This window comes from Chroicocephalus ridibundus, chromosome 6 (assembly GCF_963924245.1).
Source record: "Chroicocephalus ridibundus chromosome 6, bChrRid1.1, whole genome shotgun sequence".
NCBI lineage: Eukaryota > Metazoa > Chordata > Aves > Charadriiformes > Laridae > Chroicocephalus > Chroicocephalus ridibundus.
In genome coordinates, this window is record NC_086289.1 from 14,812,835 (window position 1) to 14,834,065 (window position 21,231).

General features: G+C 42.5%; 1 protein-coding gene across 4 annotated transcripts in view; it reads right to left on the minus strand.

Moving 5' to 3' along the window:
* Positions 1 to 21,231, minus strand: part of WBP1L (WW domain binding protein 1 like) — a 60,239-nt gene that overhangs the window by 23,381 nt on the left and 15,627 nt on the right. Inside the window, exons 2-3 of one of the 4 annotated variants that reach the window (XM_063338389.1) lie at positions 19,203 to 19,349; positions 17,561 to 17,695 (exon numbers count right to left, since the gene is read on the minus strand). The exons of 1 other annotated variant lie outside the window; for it this stretch is intronic. Coding sequence is in view for 1 of the 3 variants with exons in the window: in XM_063338388.1 (XP_063194458.1) it covers positions 1,394 to 1,420 (27 nt within the window). In the remaining 2 variants the exon portion in view is untranslated. Of the gene's footprint in view, positions 1 to 1,393; positions 1,561 to 17,560; positions 17,696 to 19,202; positions 19,350 to 21,231 lie in introns of those variants that run through there. 2 more of the 4 variants (XM_063338390.1, XM_063338388.1) reach the window with 2 other exon arrangements.

Consider the following 21,231-nt stretch of genomic DNA (forward strand, 5'->3'; position numbering starts at 1 on the left):
CATCCAGCCCGCTGAGATAACCAGATGTTTGCAGTTTGAGCAAATGAAGCTGAATTACATCTAACCTGTAGTTTTACACCTTATGCAGCACCTCAGTTGTCCCAAACACGTCTCTAAAACCAAAAGATTAATTTAGAAAAAGGAACTTTAGAAAAAAACAACACCAACCTGTGAGACTCGAGCAATCTCAATATTTAAACCAGCTATGTCTCACTGCAAGTTGAGAGTTACCTAAAGCCATTCAGCCTTCATGCCCAAATTTCCCTCCTTGGTTCAGTTCTGAGGTTTTTAGGGAAAGTCTCTTTGCTCTTAGTGCTAACAAGTGAACTATTATTAAGGCTATTGCATTCAATTACAGAAGGTCATTGTGCTAGAGGTAGTTTCTTATGTAAAACTGTTTTCAGTTCAGCAGGGTGGGAGGGAGGAGGGGGGGAGCTGCATTTCACCAAAAACTGAACTGATAAGGAAAAAGAGAGCACTGTTTACTCAGCAGTGTGCTGCAAGTCCTTTTGCCTTCGTTTCTAAACAACTGAAAGTAGGTAGTTTAAAACATGCTAGGGTCCAATCTTGAATTTTTAATTCTAAATTAGAAACGGCAAGCAGCACTCTGATATCATGCAATATCTATTTATTGTGGATTACAGATCCCAGCAGTGCTGGAAAGAGTTTACAGTCAGATTCCCCTCCAGACGTGCCTCCCAGACCAAAAAAAGGGTTTGCTCTCCCCGAGCCTAGGAACACATAGTTGGCACCTCCTCCAGCGGGGAGCAGCTGGGCAGTTGCTACCGTTTCTCATTCCACTCAACATTACCAGCTACTAAATTATCCCAAGTTTCTTGTTCAAGCTCAAACTCTCCCAGAACAATTAAAAAGGCACCAAGCTGGAGGTCACAGCACATTGCCATTTTCCGTTTGGTGACCTTTGTCAGAATGAGAGATATATATAAAAATGTCTCTTTCTTTTGTCTTAAACCACAGTTTAGCACTCAAAATACTGTCCGCACAAGAAGCTTGGTATGTTTTTAAGCAATGTAAACACAATTCCATATTAAGGACTGTGGAAAGTACCCTAAAACCCAACCAAACAACACAGGAGCACAACACAAAGAGCCACCCTGCCACAAAGCCTGCAATAAGAAGGGAGTTTCTTTCCCCGCTTTGCAGTTTTGCTCCTTCCTTGCAGTTTTGCTCCTTCCTTGCAAATAAAAAGCGTCTCTCACGCTACCGCAGCTCCCCGATTAAACACTATGGGTGGGGAACCGCTGTTTGTAAGGTTCCGTTTTAGGAAAGTCAGAAATCATTTCCTTGCGGGGGAAGGGGAGAATAAAAATAAAGGCAGTCGGTCACATCCTCCACCTGAGCAAGCAGCTCCCACCGCACCGAAGCTGGTTACCTGTCTGAGACCCAGGAGGAAAGGCATTCTGCAGGCTCATCCTCCGCACCAGCGCATGGGAAGGCAGGAATTTAAAGCCCCACAGTGACCATTTCCTCATCTGCTGTGGGCAGCCCGCTCCTCCGATCCTATTTAAACCAGGGCTTCCTCGGCTGGGAATGCAAAGTAAACAGGGTCCTGGGACACTGCACGCACTCGCTGGCTCCCCCTCCTCCTCCTCCCACTCCCCGTGACATATCTCAGACGCAGCCCAGCCGGGGTGTTTGCAAGAGGGAAATGACATCAGGTCGGGCAGTTCTGAAAAAAAAAAAAAAAAAAAAAAACAAAAACAAAACCCAAAAACAAACAAAAAAAACCAACAAAACAAAACAAAACAAAACAACGCAGAAAAGAAAAAAAGGCAAGCCCTGAACCTTAAGAGAGCTGCTGGGTAACCCCAGGCTGCTCGCTGCTGTTGGGAAACGCTGCCTGTGCGGGACCCTGGCAGGGGGCCGTGGAGGAGCAGCAGCAGCTCTCTCCTCCCTGATAACTAGATGCTGCAAGTGGAAGGGAGTCTATTAAAAACGTTGGCAAGAGCCGACAGCTCCTCAGTGATGATTAAATCTCACTAAGCAAAAATAGACATTTTATCTATTTTTGAGGAGAGAGCTAAGTTTGATGCCGCTTGCTGAACAGCACTGGAGCCCTAGGAGCAACCACCATGGTTTCTCCAAGTACCTCCAGATGAGGTAAAGCCTTCACAGACCCAAAGCATTCCCACGCCGCCTTCTGCCCACCACCACAGCTCCTTTTTTTCTGAGCAACTCTCATGGCACTATTCAACTCTCGGCCCCTCCAGGTAACAGCTGTCCCATTAAAGAAACAGCAATAACCCCCCTGATTTCAGTAGGATCAGGATTGGGGCCTCTCCAGCAGACAGGTGATGGGAAGACGTTTTAATCCACCTCTCCCCAAGGAAAACAGGATTAGCCCCGACGGAAGGTTCCTCATTCTATTTGACCTCATTTCACATTTTCATGCCAAGGGGCAATTAAGCCTTATAAACAAATTTATCATCTGGTGCCCAGGATGGCATGTCTTGTTTGTCCTCTCCCAGGCAAGGAGTACAGCAAGTTCCACAGCAGTGTAGGAGATGACACTGCAGAAGGTAATCTAAATTTAACTCCCTTTTCTACCTCCACTCCAGCAACCTCTTTTTTTCACGCTTCTCTTTAATCAGCAGCTGTCCTCGTCTGTCGGGGGGGACTAGGACACCACCACCACTGCCACGTGCCCCAGCTCTGCAGATATTTGACAGAGGGGCAACTCCCCTTGCTTTTGGCCTCTTTGGCTTTTAGAGCTCAACACGTTAAAATATTTGACGAGGGAAGGAATATACCTTTTTTTTTCCATAGAGAATTCACTGAATCCCTTTTTTAGTAGCAGTTCTAACAATAATTTCAAGACTTCAGAAGAGAGAGAGAGAAACCACATATAATTCTTACAAATGCCAATTTGCAACAGCAGAAAAAAAAGATTTGGGGAAAAAAAAAAAAAAAGGAAAGAAAAAAACCAATCCAGAACAGAATGCCCCCAGACAGCCAGATAGCTTGCAGCAGTGTCAGAAAAAGACACCCATTTTCCACATGCCAAAGCCCCTCAGTGGCCACTGCTGCTGCCTCCTCCCAGCCCAGCCCAGCCTGGGGTTGTTTCCCAAATGACAGCCCCACTGGGGGTGTCCTCCACACAATTGGGCTGTGAAACTATACGCAAGTTTTACTTATTTTTACACCAACTTAAAGGCACCATATAAACTTGCTGTTTAATGTAAGCACATCTCTCTTTTTCCTAAGAGAAAACAGGCACATAAGTAATTTCCTGGAGGATACAAAACATCAGCGTTAACCAGCATCAGCCAGGCAATGGGATTTTCCAGCTTTTGTGCTCTTGGATCAAACAAACTCTCAGCCTTTGCTTTTCCAATTCTATGGACAAACACCAGTGATATAAAAGGGCAGCTTTCTGTTTTAGTAATCTGTTCTATGGCCTCACGCTGTCCTTTGAAATACCCGATTTTGGCTGTTGCTATCCAGAGCCCTGGACTAGGCAGATCCCAGGGCTGAGCCAATGCAGCAATTTCTAAATCCCTACTGTCAGAAGGAATCTAACTTTAACCACCCACCTCTCCCCCAGCATGTATTCAAAAGGCAAAGCGTCATTCCAGATCTAAGACAAGTTGTGAAGGACTATCAAAGGCACTAACTTAGTGGAAAAGCAAAAGCATCCTGATTTATGTGTGAATTTAGCAATCCTGGAAAGCCTGACACAAAAAAGGTGGTTTGCAAGCACACATTACCACATTCGACTGCAACAGCAGCAGCCACCCTCTCTTGCAGTCTCTGAGTGACAGTGGCCAGTAACACACCCCACAAACTCTGCTATAGGTGACTATGGAAAAAGCCCTGGAGAGGGGCAAAAAAAAAAAAAAAAAAAAGAAGCTAGATGAGTTAGCTTATACCCTAATCATTACACTTAGAGACTTTTCAAAACACTTAGGTTCTCCTGATCTTTGCAATTGCTTTGGATATTCCAACTGGTATCATTTCACTCCCTCCTCTTTTTTTAAGTTCATAAGTACTTGCCCCAATGCTTTGTCTTGCAGTAATGAGTTTCATAGACAGGGGTTGTGAACAAATAATTCCTTTCATCAGGATTGAATTCACCACGTTCTAATCTGACTTCCATATTATTAGCAGGTGGGAACAGAAGTCCCCATCCGTCTTCTCACCCATTCATTACTCTGTACCTGTTAGCTATCTTCTTATAAAAGATATCAATCTTCCCCATCCCCTTAACGTAAAATCTTTTCCTAAAGCCTTCAGCTGCTCAGTGCCCATTTCCAGAACCTTTCTAATTTTCTATTGCTCTCTGCTTGGGGCAAACAGAGCCGAAATAATAATTATTTTAATGAAAGCAAGAGTAGCTCTAAGGCAGGCTCAGCATGGGTTTCACTTCCTTAATACAAACCTGGAGTTTAACATCTGCAAAGACCACCCATCTATGACACAAGAGTGTGTCTATCTGAGATATAGTGAACTGAATAAACACAAGCCTTTACAGTTTTTCTGTAGATGAATCTCTTGAGGGTTCTGAAAAGTCAGGGCTAATGTCAGGACAGATTACAGGATCTACATTATTTTGAAAAATTGCTTGTTTGGGCAGCCACCAACCATCCTTTTTTGGCATGTCAGTGTGGATCCCACTACAAGATAGTAGTGAGCAAGTTTCTTACGAAAAAGAGGGAATAAAGACCTCTAGGCTTTATCAGTCTGTAGTACTGCTCTCCTGAACACGCCATCTGCCCCAAACACGATGTCAAGCAAAGGATGCTGCTTGACACCTTACAAGCCCAACACACACTGTGCCTCATGACCTCAGATATTAGCATGCAACTGAAGCAGACGATGGAAGTTGTTTGGGCCATTTTAGAGTTGCTTTCCGTACTTGATGGGAGATGCTTGCAAGCAGGTTTAGTAACCCAGCAAGATAGAATATCCATTTTGATACCCCTGAGGAGACAGTCTGACCTTTAGATGATCCAGTTACCACAACACGATTGGAACAAAAATTGAAGCTCCGCAGCTCAAATCTGTCAGGCTTGAAGCACAAGGTTACCCTCAGTTGCTCCATTATTACAGTCCTAGGCAGGGAGAGGTTTTCAACAGCAGATTTGGGTGGTGTGTAATATCCCTTCAATTAAACTTTAATACCATGGTTCTGCAGCTATACAGATACAGGTTTACCATAAAGTTGGAACCGTTTTATCTAATGACTCTTCCATTTGTGCGCTCTGTTATTTTCATGTTGGTAACAGAAGCATCCCTGGAGCATCAGCTATCCATTTTCATTAGTCATCCCACAGCCTTGGGTGCTAGAACTGAGACTACACAGGTCTGTCAGGCACTCAAAGCAAAGTGTGAAAGAAGCAACCTGAATTAGGGCAACTTTATCTTTCCCCATCCTGGAGATGGCTCTGGGAATAAAGAAAAAAGGGGAAAGAAACATACAGAAAGGCATAAAAGCAGATCCCTGTTTAGAATAAGACAACATGCGGGAACACCAAGCTCTATGTATCTGCCTTGACAGCAGATGTTCTAAAGGGGCTTGTTTGCTAGCAAAAGCGGCGTGAGACATTGGGAGATCACCAATGCTGGAACAGCAATGCAATGCTAGATCTGCCTGGAAACCATTTCTGGCTGGCCGACTGCCTGCAAAATCTGCCCACTTGCTGTCGATTCCTGAAGAGTGAAGGGCTACTTCCCCACCCTAGCAGCACCGTTACAAGCACATGATGACTTTCCAATTTGAGCAGCAAGTGCCCTGGGTTCATGTAACGTATAGCATTGGCGCAGCCTACAAAGAACGTCATCAACAAATTCCAGAGGGCAAACAGGAACAGGTCAGTCTGATAATTTCCCAGCACCTACAGGACCTAGAGTATCTGCTCTGTTGCTTAGAGGACACACGATCCAAACCAACCCTTCAGACCCGTGGTGTCTAGTACTACTGTATTATTTAGGAGCGGGGTAAAGTGGGTGGCCCACTTTGTGTGCAGTTCAACTACAAAACAAAGACAGTGAAGTCACTTGCATTTAATGTTTGTCAGGCTAAAGTGACTTAATCATTGTTTAGAGACAGCAAAGAATAACTGCAGCAAAAGACACCATATGTGTTGGAACTGGCTTGTGAGCCAGTGGTGCAGCCAGTCTGCTGGATCAATAAATTTTAATGTGCAATGAAGCAGAAGGGCTTGCAGGGGTTAGAATCTGTCCTTGGGCAGGTCCCTCTTCCCTGCAGCCTGCCACCACTTCTCTCAGCTCAGCAGTTTAGAAGTGCAAGAACTTCTGTGGCTTACTAAGTCAAGATAAGCAAATAGGGACAGTGCATTGCAGTCTCACTGCTGTCACCTGTCTTTGTCTCCAATTAACTGGTTAACCAGGGAGGAAGAGACTGCACACTTCAAAATGTGCTCAGTGTTGCAGAGAGCCTCAATGGCAACGGTTCACGCTTGATTCCAATTGAATCTTTATTCCATGTGAATCCTGAACAGCAATTTTTGGCCAAGTGGACCAGTGCAAATACGTGCCACATCCTCCACCTGAAAGCCATGCATGACTTCAAAAGGAGGGGGGCATTGCAGAGGAAGCCACTACCCACTCTGTCACCTGGTATTTCAGCAGGACCCTGTCCTCCACTTTCCATACGTAGGTGAAGAAATACCAACAGTAAAGCACTTTCATTTGCAATTATGTACATCAAGCAATCCCTCCTCTGGAGATGCTTCCTGTATTGAGCTACCTTAAGAAGGGAACTCAAGAAAGGGCACAGAATGGACAAGGGCTGAATGTAGATGAGTCCTCTCCAACACCTATCCAGGCTGTTCCAGACACTCTTACCCACTCTGCTGTTCAGCTGATGGGAGAGGGGTGGCAATGAAAAGTCCAGACTCCTTCTGTGAGACCAAAATAGTTTTTGCTAAGCGTAGCTTGAAATTTCCAGCCCTCAGTGACATTGTTTCCCACTGCTTTTTCCCCAAGGAGGAGAAAATGATAGCCACAGGTCCAGCACGCTTTTCTTCACAGCAGCGGAGCTGTGGCCAAGCCAATGTAATTGCAATGCCAAAGCCTATTTGCATCATCTATTTTCCGTGACCACTGTTTCAATACCCAGGCCTGCCATTCAAGCCCAGAGGTCTTAAAAAACTTTTAAGTCCTTCGCCACTGAGGCAGAGAGGGACTAAAGAGCTGAAATTGCCCTATTCAGATGTGACACTGCTTCAGGGGAGAAAGGGTTGATTCTGTCCCTTCAGCATTCCCAGGTTTTGGGCACCGATGTCAGGCTTCATTTTTAGTCTGGAGTGGGTAATGAAGTCGCTGGAAAGCCTACTTAGCTTTCTCTGAGCCTGCTGGGAGGGAAGGAGGAGGAGGGAGTGGGCAGATCAGCTGTTAAACATTTGACAAGACTGTCTCCAGGAGGGCTAGTGTGTCCAGGGTGGTATAGGGACACTAGCCTGGCTCTCTGCTTTTTGGCACTACAGCTCTTGTTTTCCTTATGCTCTTGTATGCAAACAGGACCTTTGGTAACAGCTCAAGAGGAGACGATCTGCACCAGACAGGGAAGAAGGCAGAGCCTGCAGACAGTAACAGGATCCCCCAAATGCGGAATCAAGACGCTAAGCGTCTGTTCTAGTTTTAGTGTCTTGCACCATCTGGGTACCAAAAATACAGCCTGTGTCTCTCCTTTGGTCACATCATCATAGGAGACAGCACTGTCCAAAAGCTGCTTACCAGCACAACCTTGATGGAGATCTTAGATGCTCTACTCTTGTTTTCTCTCCAAATGACAGCAACTCACTATTTTTAGTGCTCATCTCATGTCTGCTTGGCATTTCCCTTGGGCCTTACCCTTGTTTCACAGTGTTGGTGCCAGCTCCCACGAAGCGTTTTTTTGATGCCAGAGGGGCTGATGCCAAGTCTGTCTGTCTTAATGCCAAAATGGCAGCTGGCTTTATTGTTGAGACAGGATTTGCCAAAGCTAACAGCACTAGTGCTGGGGTGACTAGCATTGATTTTAAGGTTTTCTTCTTCCTTAATCTTCTATTGCCTCTAGACTTCATGGGATAATGCTGCTCCAAATGATCCTCTGGGGTCCTAGGAGAGGGATTTTTCATCAGGGTCTGAGGCAACAGGCATTTATACAGCAGACCATCTTAACTTGTAAGTTCTCAAAGAGACAGATACTTATATATGTGGAGGAATTATCTGGGGTCCATTGCTGCCACTGCTGGAGCCAGCTACGAAACCACCACCCCCTGCAGATCGAGCAGGACTTAATCTCTCTCAGCCTGTAAATGTGTTTAAAAAGAACCTACCACAAAAACGGAGAACCCACTGAAGATAAAGGCTGTTACGTGGCATTTCAACACCAAGATATACCTAACACAGAAGTCTGGAGCAGGAGAAGAGGGTCAGGGATCAGCCAAATCACATCACCATGAGCAAGAAGACAAAACCCCAAAACGGTCATGGCCTTTTGCCCCTTTTGCACTCTCGCAAGCACCACTCCATGAAACGCTACTGTTCAGATAAAATCCAGTCTCACACAAGAGGCACAGGCACGTTGACTGTGGGAAACACCCACAGACATGTGAACAGATAGCACATATGATAGGTAATCACACATGTACAGATGCATGTCATTTCAAGTGATGGTATCCCTGAAAATTAGGAAGTATTTTGATGTTAACCTCTGATACTTTTCTTACAAACCTAACCACACCTTTTTCAGAAACAGTGGTGTCAAACGGGCATCCAGTTGCCCAAAGATGCTCAGCTCTTTCTTCAGGAACTGTGCAGCTAGTTAACCTGACAAGAGGTACACAGTCAGTTAAAATGGCTTTCTCATCATGTAAGACTTTGCCGGAGGATCTGTTATGCATACAGCCTGGTCATATCTTTCTGAAGTTCATTGGTCTTTTCTGAGCTTAAGTTTACATCTTGAACAAATTTAGAAAAGCCCCCAAAATCCCAGCAGTCTTGTTTTCCTCAGCTCATTTTACAAGACGTTCTTTTATTGAGTTCTGAGAATTAAGTTTCTGTTTCCAGCACAGTACCACTCTTACATGGCCCATACCCTTCTTGAGAGGAACAGATTTTCTGGGAAATACTTTAGGGACAAAAAGAGACATCAGCAGCTCCCTCTTTCCGAGCATCCTGCTGGATATTATGGTTTGATAATGTTACACATCAGAGCATAGGTTATGCTGAGGCAAACAAACAAATATCCTCAAACTGCCCTATATATATACACGCATGTATGTACAGCCTCAAGCACTTTCCTGGTATTATCCCTGGACCTCACACTCCAGGCCCTGCCATGGCACCTACATCCCCATCGATAGGTGGGTTCCGGTCACACAGATGACTGGGTTTGTGGTACACAAACCACAAACAACTGGTTTAACCAAGTCTTCTTCCTCTTAGAAAATACAAGTTGATCACAATACAGTACTCCCAAAATTAAAAGCCTGTCAATTAATCCAATGGACTATGCAGTACCTAGAGTTTTACAGGATTTCTGTTATCTAGTAGAAAAGTAAATTCATCTGAACTGCTACAGATAGGCTGAGGCTCAGAGTTTGCGGTTAGAGCCTGGCACAAACATGTGGAGGGAAGCCCTTCCACGTGGCACGGTGTCACTAGCAAAAAGACAGGAAGACTTCTCCTTTTCAAAATGGAAAGCACTAAAGATCACGTACATGTATTTTCATACAACCAAAGCGAAGAATTAAAGGAAACCACAAGTTTAACTATTAAGAAAGCTCAATACCACAAGCATTTAAAAGATCACAGCACAACAGCATTAAAGACATCATTTTTAAATCACTAGACAAAACTCTGAGAGCTATCAGATCTTAACCTCCAGTTAAAGTTTCTTTAGACATGCAACTTTAGGGAAAAACCACTTCAGAAAACCTCATCTTAAACATAAGTTCATCTTTTCTAACTTGAATTACTGTGTTACTTTGGATCTCTCCACTTGGAAGAAAAACATGAACTCACCTCTATTTTGCAATTAGAAGTAAACAAAAATAAGGAATAAACAAACCAGCATAGAATCATAGAACCATTTAGGTTGGAAAATACCTTTAAGATCATCAAGTCCAACCATTAACCTGGTGCTGCCAAGTCCGCCACTAAACCACATCCCTAAGCACCACATCTATACATCTTTTACCATATGGGTAAATGCAGTTTCAAGCCAACTTTACCCATGTCTGTAAAACAGCAGGAAATATAAAGACCTTAAAGTCTTTCCCCTGTTGTAGTATTGGTTCTACTTTGGCCTACGTTTTTACCAGGAAGACAAGAAAAGCTCCCCAAAAGGCCACACACTTTGTTGTTCTGCCAACTGGAGTGGTTTTGGGATTGTCTCAAACAGTACGGCCATCAGAAGCATGATCTGCAGAGAGCTCAGAGGTGTAGGTTTCCAGGTACGAATAAAGTTGCTTTGATCCAAGCATACAGTGCAAAAAATTCAATGCCTCCCATCACCAGCTTCTCCATCCTGCTGCATTTCCCTCTCTGCACCTATTTTCCCTAACTGTGAAATGGGGAGAGTGCAAGAAAGCTGTTTGAGATACTACAACAATTGGACTCTAAATACAACAAATTGTTATTCTTTCTTGCCCAGCAGAACTGCCACCAGTGACCCAAATATTTCCTGTTGGGCTCAGCTCATCTGGAGCCACCCCTGGGACAGCCAGCAGTTATGTAAGGAACAGACGGCTGGGAGGAAGCGATGTCCAAGTATCCATGTCCGAGTGTCCATGTCTGAGAGTCATGTTTCAGCATCAGCCGTGGCATTACGCAGTTTGCACTTTGCTTAAGCATTAAAAGCACTACTGGCACCTAGAATCACAGCCAGTTTCTAAATTTTAGCCACGTACCTGCAGGCCAGGCAGTTTTGCCATTCCAAGTACAGATACCTTCGACACCGCGCTGTCTCACTCCCCCACCTTTGTGGTATCTGTAGGCTTTCCCCCTTAGATAGACGGGCAATGTATGCTCCCCTTGTGTACATAAGCATGCTTTATTTCACATAGTTCAATGCCCAATAATTAAAAACTCGTTTCAGCTTTATCTCGGTAAGAAATGCTGATCACCATAGCCTGCCTTTATGGCTATTATCTTATCCCAACTGCTGTAATTTCCATTAGTGCATGTTATTCCACTGGCAGATAAAGCAGACACTCCCCTGGCTGAAGCAGGGCTGAAGGAGCACAGGGTGACCCACGCTGCCTTACCTCTTTCACACATTTCTCTGCAGCAAGGTTGCAGGCTGCGGGAAAGAGAGGCGGCTAAGCGCTTGCTTTCTCCTTGATGAAGTCTGGCTTCCAGACATGCATTTGCTCTAGATCACAATACCAGTGGCCTCTTACTCCTGCAACCATTGTTTTTCTTTAAATTCTCTCATAGCATGAACTGAATAGTCCATAAGCACCTCTGTACAAAAAGTCAAAACAAATCGAAATCTCATTGAGATCCTACCTTTTTACAGGAAGGTAGTTGGTGCCAATTAGCATGACTAGAGTAAAACAGTAAATCTTAAAGACAAAAAACCCCAAACTGTCAGAAGCCAGTTAGTTTCTTCTTCAAAAGGTGAACGATATACATGTCACGTCAGCACTCAGAAAGCTCGAAGACTTGTGGGTGCCTGTTGAATGAAGAAACTCTAAGGCAAGGAAATAATTTCACTTTTTAGAAATACTCACTTCTGATATAATATTGTAGGCTCCTACAGTAGTATGTTTCCCCTGATGCAGGTAGTTTGGGGAGTAGAGATTCTGAACATCTCCTTTGGAAACCCAGGACCAATCCTCCTTTCCTGGAAACAAGCGAGAAAACTGCCCACCATTGCAGAGACCCAGCCTGCAACTTGTAAAGTCATCAGACCATTGAGAGAGACATCTTCCAGGTAAAAATACATAAAGAACTAAGGGACAGACAGCAACATTTGTGAGCAGGATTTAATTACGGATTTAATTACAGCCTGGCCATCAGGCTGTCCTCCTTTCAGCACTTGTTCCTTATCACGGGCTTCAAACATCAGGGCTGTTTGAGAATGAAAGATGCAAACCCAGAGGCACCAGGCTGAAAGGCTTCTCAAGAAGTCACCCTGCCAAACTGCCCTGGGAATGATTCGCTGCACCCAAAGCATCAACATTTCTCTAACCTATTCTCAAGATGACTGCAATCACTAATGTTCAACTAGTAATGTGCTCCTGTGCTCGATGCTCTTCAAAAATTAGAATATTCTTTCCTGTTAACATTAATTCAGGCCTTAGTGCAAGATAAGGCAGTAATTTATTCTTCTCTACTAAAAACAAGACAACTAATCATGGTCATCTTCATAAATTAGCTCATGTGGAAAATAGTTCCATTCCTCTATAAGCTGCTTTCAGAAGACAAGAGAAGGCTGCTTCCACAGACCACACGGATTAAATCGTAGTTTTAATGTTCTTTTCAGCATGCAACTTAAAACAAAACTTACAATGTGGGATACAAAACGGCACACATCACTTACTAATACGGATTATTACAAAATACCTGTATAGGATACTGCTACATCATTAAAGAGCTGGGGTTTTTTTTTTTTTTTTGCAACAACTGCACTCAATTCTTGATACATCCCCAGATCCCAGACTCCCTCTATTTGACTTTCTCCATGCACTGAGTACTCTGCACTTTTCCTTCAGGTGAAGTGAAATAAGCTTCAGACTATTTCTTCAAGTTCTTTTCCTGTCTTCAAAAACACACACAACCCTCCATCTGCATCTCAAGTACCTTCTCTTTGTTCCCCCAAATGTTAGCACAGAGGCAGAACAAGCCCCTCCAGGACCCCAGTCACCACCACAGACAACTCCTTAGCATGTATTCCAGTCACTTAACGAACTCACTGTATTGCTGTTTAATCCCTACTCAGCATCCCATAACCAATGTGCTCCCTCACTCCCGTTGGGTTGTAAAACATCCATTGAATCCAGCAAATTAATTCCAGCCCCGCCCCCCACCCTGAGGTTGTTCCTGATAAATCCACAGGGCTCGTTTCCTGTTGCCTTAGAGATGCTTATAATTTCTGTAGGGATTTATTCTGGTGTTTTACTAGAGACTGAAGCTGGGCACTTCACTATTTTCTAACCTTTTCTTCCTTTAATTTGACCCCTTTACACTTAGTATTCCTTTTAATGTATGTAGAATTACAGCCAGGAGTTTGTCCATTTTCTCTATTTTTCCCTCGAGAACCAAAAGAACGGGAAACCCTTTCAGACTATATATCAGTTATTGAGTTACTGTTTACTCACTTTCTTCATTAAATTTTAGATCAATACTTTTCTTCTTTTTTCAGCTAACACTGTACTTGCAGAACCTTTTCTTAAGCTTTCGTATGTTCCTTGCTAGCTGCAATACAATTCTTATACCAAAGTTGAATTATATAAACAGTAAAATATTTACTGTCCCTTCAGTTTTAGATGACTGAATTCAGTAGATTGCTTTAATATCAGCAAAAAAATAATGAAGATGATAATAAATTTCAGGATCCCTTTAAAAAACAGGTCTGGCATGATAAATAAAAATGTTAGACTGCTTAAAACATACCCCATTTTGGAAAGAATTCAGCATAAACTGACAGCATGACTTTGCCCTTTAAAGTGTCAGCACACAGCAGACTATTTATTGAAGTCTGAGCTCATGCTGAGCTGAAGTCACCGTGAGGAAAAATAAGTGACCGTCAAAAATGTCCCCAAATTTTTGGGAAACTGAATGCAATGCTGCAACCAAAAAAGCAAAAGCAATCTTTTGTAAATGTAGAAACTCATTAGTGAAATAGAACTTGTATCTGCCAGTACCTGCCAAAGTGAGCCAGCAGAACCAGTGGTATTCAGTGTGTCCACCATGCACCAAAAGAGACCCTTACAGATGCTTGAAGGATTCAATTTGGAAACCAGATCAATAACAGAGGTGAATGAAGCAGCTTTGCTATCTATCAAGCACTCCGTACAAGGTTTAGTTCTCTAATATGCAGTTAGTGTATGCTTGAGCTGCGTAGTAAGAGAAAAAAGTCTTTGAGCTATTATTATGCCTTATAGTCGTGCAGCTCTGAACAGCTGAGCCTCTGTACTTCTCCTTTCAAGGCAGGCTGGAGGAAGCGCAACCCTGCAGCTTCCTCATTAGCGTAAAGGACTGCTGTCAAATTGTCTGCAACTAGCTTTCCAGCTACCCTGAGGGATAACCAGACCTCCAAAAACTCATCAAACTCATGGAGAATGCTCTTTCCTAAACTTCCCAGGAGAAGAAAGATGCACCGGTGGCTCCTACAGTCTACAAAGTGCAACAAGCTTGCAAATGTCTGCTGCTTACAGCAGCTCTCACCAGACTCTCATTCAGGTCCTTCACTTTTTGTCTCTTATCTAGATGAGCTAGAAGAAATTTGGATGCACAGAGATGCCCAGGATGTCCCCTGTGTACTTCATCCTCCGGTATGAGAAACATCACTTAAATCAGGGGTTTGACACAGAACCCAGATCTTTCTGTAATGTGATAACTCTGCCAGAGCCATCCTGCCAGGTCTATAAATCTCAGAATTTTGCCAAGTAACAGTGGACTGTGAAAAAAGAGTCACTTCTGAAGGACAAGGTGGTGGTCTAGAGGTTTTGTTCTATTCCAGAGTGTTGCCCTAGGTTGGCTGACCGCACAAGCAAGGAGCGCAGGCACACACACTGGTGATGTACTGTTGCAGATGCCGAGCATTCGGTAAAGGCAGTAAAGGCTAATGCCAGAACAAAAGACAAAACCATTTTCACAAGTACAACAGAGTGCCCCCAAAGACCCAGTTTTACATGGAGTGTGCCTAGCACAAAACAGTCACTTTTGTACAGTAGAGAGATTTATTCTTGCCAAAAAAAACCTACATGTTGGGTAAGATGTCCCAGAGACACTCTGGCATCTTCCAGAAGGGCCAAGAACTTCCCCCCATAAGACTCACTGGGAAAGAGAAATGAAAGGACACCTCTCTCTATCCAACAGTACAGATTCAGACATTCTGTCAAGATCTGAACACTTACTTCTGCCATGTCTTTTCCCAACACAGCCCTGGACTCAAAAGCATTCTCAAACGTGAAGGTTCATATAAATATACCAAATTCAAGTCAGAAAGATTTTCCAATCACAACCTATGTCTCGGACGGCCAGCAAAAATAGCAGAATCTGCCAACTAAAAGAAAGGGCATTACCCAGTATAATACCCCCACATAGAAACACTCAGAGCTGCATCAAAATTTGTTTTGTAATAATTTCTTCATGAGACAGTTGATCTTTAGTGATCTAGGAAGTTGCGGATAAACCTCAAGAACTGAGAATGTTTTTGGTGCATATTCTCATTCCTCCCCAGGGAATCTTGATCTTCAGAGGAATATCAACATGAAGTATGTAAAATATTTTGTGGCCTGTTTATAACCTAATGACTCCAAATGTAACCTTAAATGCCATTCTGCAAAGAGTTAGCCATGTTCAGCAATTTGAGCAGAAGGAGAAGGCTAAAGCCTCTCAAGCAGACCACTTTATCACTCCTTCTTTAGCTTTGTTCAAGCAATTTCATATAACACAGTTATTTTATACTGGTATCAGGAAAACACTGCGCAGAATCAAGTTGACATAAAACTGATGGTTGCATTATTCACAAGTAAAATCATTCCAAGGACTTGTGTTTGGAAATGTCTGTTCACACATACAGCCAAATCTGAAAATCCATCTTCAGTTCTTACTTAAACATTACTTAACGGCTAAAACTAGTGTTCTTCTGGAAAAGAGATTTTGAAAGAAATACTCTAATCCTTTATTAAAAGACAAACGTGAAATATGGTTCACACTGGGTACGCTTATTGTAAATCAAGTTACCTTTCTGGAAACTCAATATATATTTGCTAAATGAAAACAAAACATCTCTTACGGCTTCACGATTAGAATTTAAAAAGCCAGATGCTGCAGGAGTTAAGGTTTTCTTCGCAACGTTAGTTTAGCCAGTTATACATCCTGAAGGCTAAAAAAAGTGTTTAAGAAGGAAAGAGTGTTACAATCTGTGAAGTTAATATTTGTGTTAAAAATACTCATGGAAAAACCTCGCTGTTTGCTTTCCAGAAGCCACTATTTGGTCTCTTCTATTTTTCAAATTAGAAGAGGCCTTTGCAGAATTATAAATAAAACACTGAAAGCTCCATGTGACTTTCCCATATGTAGTTTTTCAACAGCCAAGTGATTTCCCCTATCCCGTCCCCATTGTTTGCATACCAAGGCAGTGTTTGCCAAGTTTCAAGTAGAGAATTTTTAAGCCAAATTTGTAAAACCAAGAAGATAAAGATTTTGTTAATATCCTTTGTTCAAAGATACACCTCATAAGAAAAGTTAAACTATGTAGGGAAGTAAGACCGATACAAGAAAGATCATATGTTTTGCCATCAATTTACAAGGAATGTCAGTGCGTCAGGATAGAAGATGTGGGAAACAGTGAAAATGCCAACACTGGCTTCTCTCAGTCTTTGAGAGCAGTACATATAGCCATCCCACTTCTGCACGTGTTCTGAGACAGAAAATACTCTTCCTTCATTGAGCAAACAAGCAGACCTAACCCAAAAAGCAGAACTGAAGAGTTAAGAGTGCATCTCGGTTTTATTCCTCCAGAACTACTGGCAGATGCAGCAGATGGGCGGATTTTCCTGTCTGCTGCTTTCCTGGTTGCCTTTATTCCCACCACAATATCCAAATATTTGAAAGCACAATATTCGAATGGCTCCCATGTTATGACTCATATCCAGAAAACTTGTGGAGGTGACCTGAAACCAGGCCTACAGCTTTCTAAAGGATGGGATGCCTGGCCCCCAAGGAGCAACACAGCAGGTAATTCTGAGCCAAGAGGAGACAGCGGGCAAGGCTGAAGTTCATGTACTGTGACAACAGAAAGGATCCTCTGACAGAGGAAAAAGCAGAGAACAAAGTAGAGGACTGGCCTTTCACCTGAACAGGTAGGAGAACCCAACAAGGAAGACAAGAAAGTCATCTGCCACGTAACTTTAAGACTGCCATGTTAGACTGAACGCCCCAAAGCAGAAGTCAGAGACGTGTTCTTCTGAGGGCACCAAAGTATCTCTTTTCCAGTCTGAGCTGCAGCACAACATTCATTCCAACTGACCTCACTTTTCCTCTTGGATGAGGAACACACCCACGGTACTATCTTGATCAACGCAATCACAAGAGGTCCTTCATTGCATGCAACAGTTCAGTAAAGCACATCTGACAGCATGACCGAAACCAGTACCAGGACACCTTGAAATTCTCATGTTTGATTTGTCCCACGTGAAATCTTACTAATATCTTAATACTCCTTTGACACCTGGAGTGGAAGAGCCATGGCTGTAGGCTGGTGACAACCTGCAGCTCCATTCCATACTGCCTATGGTCTGTATCATGAAAGCCTAGCACCAAGACTTATATTAAGACACTACACACACACCAAAGGGGGTTGAAAAGCCTGCTCAACCCTCAATGAAAGAAGGTGTTCTCTGGTGCTACTTACAGCCTGAAAAGTGAGGGGAAAGAGGTTCTGACTTTATTCTTTGCAGTCTTCTTCAGCCGTGCTTGATGCCTGCATGCCTCCTAAGTTTATGGTTACTTCCTGTTGACAAATATGTTCTTCTGCAATCTATTTCATCTATTTTCAAAAAGACAGATAACACATTTTTTAACATTAGCCACTTTTTTTGCAAGACAAACTATGGCCTTTATGTAACACAGGATTGGGTCTCCAAATAACTTGTGGTCCATTCTCAAACTGTTCTGGACTTCATGTGTGGCAAAGTCAGTTTTCTATTCTTTTATTTTCCGTCAGCAGAATAAGAATAGAATTTACCATACCAGAAGTCAGGTCAGTCATTAACGTTTATAAATAACATATATTGGTTTGCACTACGCAAAAGATTTGACATGGTTTTTCATGCTAGTCCAGTGTATTAAAGTTTATATATGCATTGAAAACAACTAAAATCATACCCGGGTAAAAGATCACAGGTTTCAGAAATAGACATCCCATGATTTGGTGACTTGCCTGTAATGAGCGAAAACCAATACAAAGTCATCCCATTTGTGAAAACTAGCAATTGTTGATGACGACCATATTTGTAGGGCCAACCTTCAGAGAATTATCCGTAAAAAATGTAGCACCTTCCTTTTATTTACCGTTGTCCTAGCCCAAATTTATATTTAAATAAAAAATTAAAAAATCAAGATAACTATATTCTCTTTTACTTTTCCACGACAGCAAGGAGACTGAAAGCATAATTCTCTCTAATAATTTTCTGTAAAGGGAGGATTTCATTGTTAACTATAGTAAGTAAACACCAGATTTAAATTTTCCCTTGAAACTTGCCAATTTTGTCATGACTCGGCTTAAAAAAAAAAAAAGTATCAAAAAAGTATCCTTTGCACTTCAGTAACTTTCCCCTTTTGGTCTCCAGCAAAAAGACAGATGATAATTTATAAAGATTTCTACCCATGCACCATTTCTGGCTGAAATCACAGCTACAAGCCAAAAAAGCAATCAGAGACTTAAAATACAGAGAGAAGTTGTTTAGTGGCTGGTATTCCTTTGCTAAGCCAGACCTTCAATACTGCCTCTATAAAGCAAATCAGCATCAAAAAAGATGCAGAAATAAGCACTTGATCCTTCTGACATACTTGACTGTAGCAGAATATTCTAAGTAGGAAGTAATATTGCCAATAGCCTCTGACATAACCAGGAAAATGGTAGCAACAAGCAGCATCAGGAATGAAAATGAATTATCTCATAATTTCTCCCAAAGTGCCAAGAAATCAGAACTCCACGCAACTGAAGACTCTTTACAGAGTACACACATATGAAAACCTATTTTTAAGACTCACAGGACTGGAATCCCCGTGATGTAATGCCAACAGTGATAACTCAAGTTCTACAGGCATTTGGCTTTGGTTGTTGGTTGTTTTTTTAATGCCATTAAATATCTATTTTTCCTGCCTCCACACCTCACAAATACATTTTGTACCTCCAAATACTGACATAAGTCACCAGTGATCTCCCATGGCATGAGATGCGTGGGAAGCTACGCAACGGCCTTTGGGGTGGGGAAGCCAACTCAGATCCTAATTTCTCAACTCAGGAGCACAAAGAAAGAGAACACTTGTACCGGCTTTCACATCTCTCTTCTTCACATCTTGACGTCTCTGCTAAGAGATTCTAACAACCAGGACACCAGAATTCATACTTCAGCATCTTCAACTTCTTTCCTGAAGGACTCCAGCTATTGATTCCTGATACGCTGCCAAGCTGGTCCCTGAAACAAGCCAGAGAGCGCTCAGGAAACATTGAGGAAAAGGTTGGAAGTAAGAGGCAGTTGCAGGCAGATCCCAGCACGCAAGAAGTCAGCCCCTGATTGCAGGGATTCGCAAGGCTTTTCATATCCCAACACATCTCAAAGAGATGGCAAGGATTTCCCAACTTTAGAATAACAAATCAACAAGGAGGAACCACAAAGCTGTGAAAGACCGTGCAGCTGAACTGAATCATTTCAAGCTCTCTACAGACTGGGAAACGTACAGTCCAATGAACTATCATAAGTACTAGATTTTACTCTAAACTGAAATGCACACCTCTTGACCAGAAACCTGAGATTAGAGGTCAGATTTAGAAGTGAAGCTTTATACAAAGATCCTAACATGAATGCTGGGAGAAACAAGCGAAAAAAAATCCCAACCAGCAAACCCACCATCATTCTTTAGAAGAGCAGCTGCCTGGAAGAATTTGAGAAGTACTTTGTCTAAAAGCGTTTCAGTTGCTATTCAAAACACACTCACATTGCATTTCCAGTATCAGAATCTCTTTCTCTTCACAGTCGGTGTTCTCCTATACTTTCTTCAAAGGCTCTTGCAATTTATAAGTCACAGGAAAGCACACCAAAAATACCAGACTTGACTAACGCATACACTTCTCTGCTAAGTGAGGTCACCTTTCTGCATTACATCCTATGCAGCAAACCACACGCTCCTCTGGGAAGGTGCTACCTTTACTTCTTCTAAAGCACCATGTATGCTGATAAGCATATACAGATATTAACACAAGTGAAACAGGATTTTTTGCTACAGAAAAAACTCCTTCTAGTCTTTATTCTCCACTTGAATCCATAATTCTGAATAACAAACGCTCTGGTTTTAGTTTAAGCAATTAATAAATCCTGATGAAAGGCATCCTGAGTATAAAAATGCCCATTACCATTTTAGACTAGATTTGAACTGCTGACCTAATGATGTGACACTCCATAGTTCTTTAACTATCTGTGATCACAGAGATTTGCATGAGGAAATATTTAAATCCCAGGAGATGGTACTTCCTGGGAAGAAAAAATGTTAGATAAATGAAATCTTCAGAAATAAAAGATTCTAGATTTGTGCAATTTTAACAAGAAAACATAAGGAACAGTCACCAGATTCCTCTGAGTTTCTGGAAGATCCTTGCATTACAAGCATACAAGACATAACTTTGCAACAAAAGTCACAACTCGCGAAGCTCAGTGTTCCCTACTAGACTGGGGTGAACAAACCAAGTCCAAAGGGTCTCCCTCATGTCTTTAGAAATGTACTAAAATCAAGACATATTTTGGATCGAAACACACAAATACCTCCACTTTGAGTCAATGTATTAAAAACTAAGACTTTCATGATCTGTGCATCAACTACACTGTACTAAATATGTGGTATCTAACATCTACCCTACCAGAACTATTCCAGCTCTGCAATCCATGAAGCTTGCATCAATATCCTGGTGCTCTGCCAGCAGAGGTAGGTGCAAGTCCCAATAAGGCAAGCACGTGTTTCTCACCTGGTTTCAAAGAGGCATCAGCTGAAAGCAGCCATCAAGTTTCCTCTCGAAGTGAAGCATCCTCTAATATTTTATTAGGTTGTAAAAATTTCACAATGGTACATCTGCTGTGAGGCAGATAGAGCCAAAGGCACAATTAACAGTTCCCATCAGAGGGCAGATCCCGTTTAACATTTTTAAAGAAGTACTGCATATGCGCAGGTGCTCCATTTCATTGGAGAGCCTCCACACAAAGAAATCTCCTGATCAATAGCAATACCTTTAATCTCCCTGATGAAAAATAATACTCCCTTGAATAGCCATCAGCCCCTCTTCCTGCACACATAAGTAAACTCAACCAC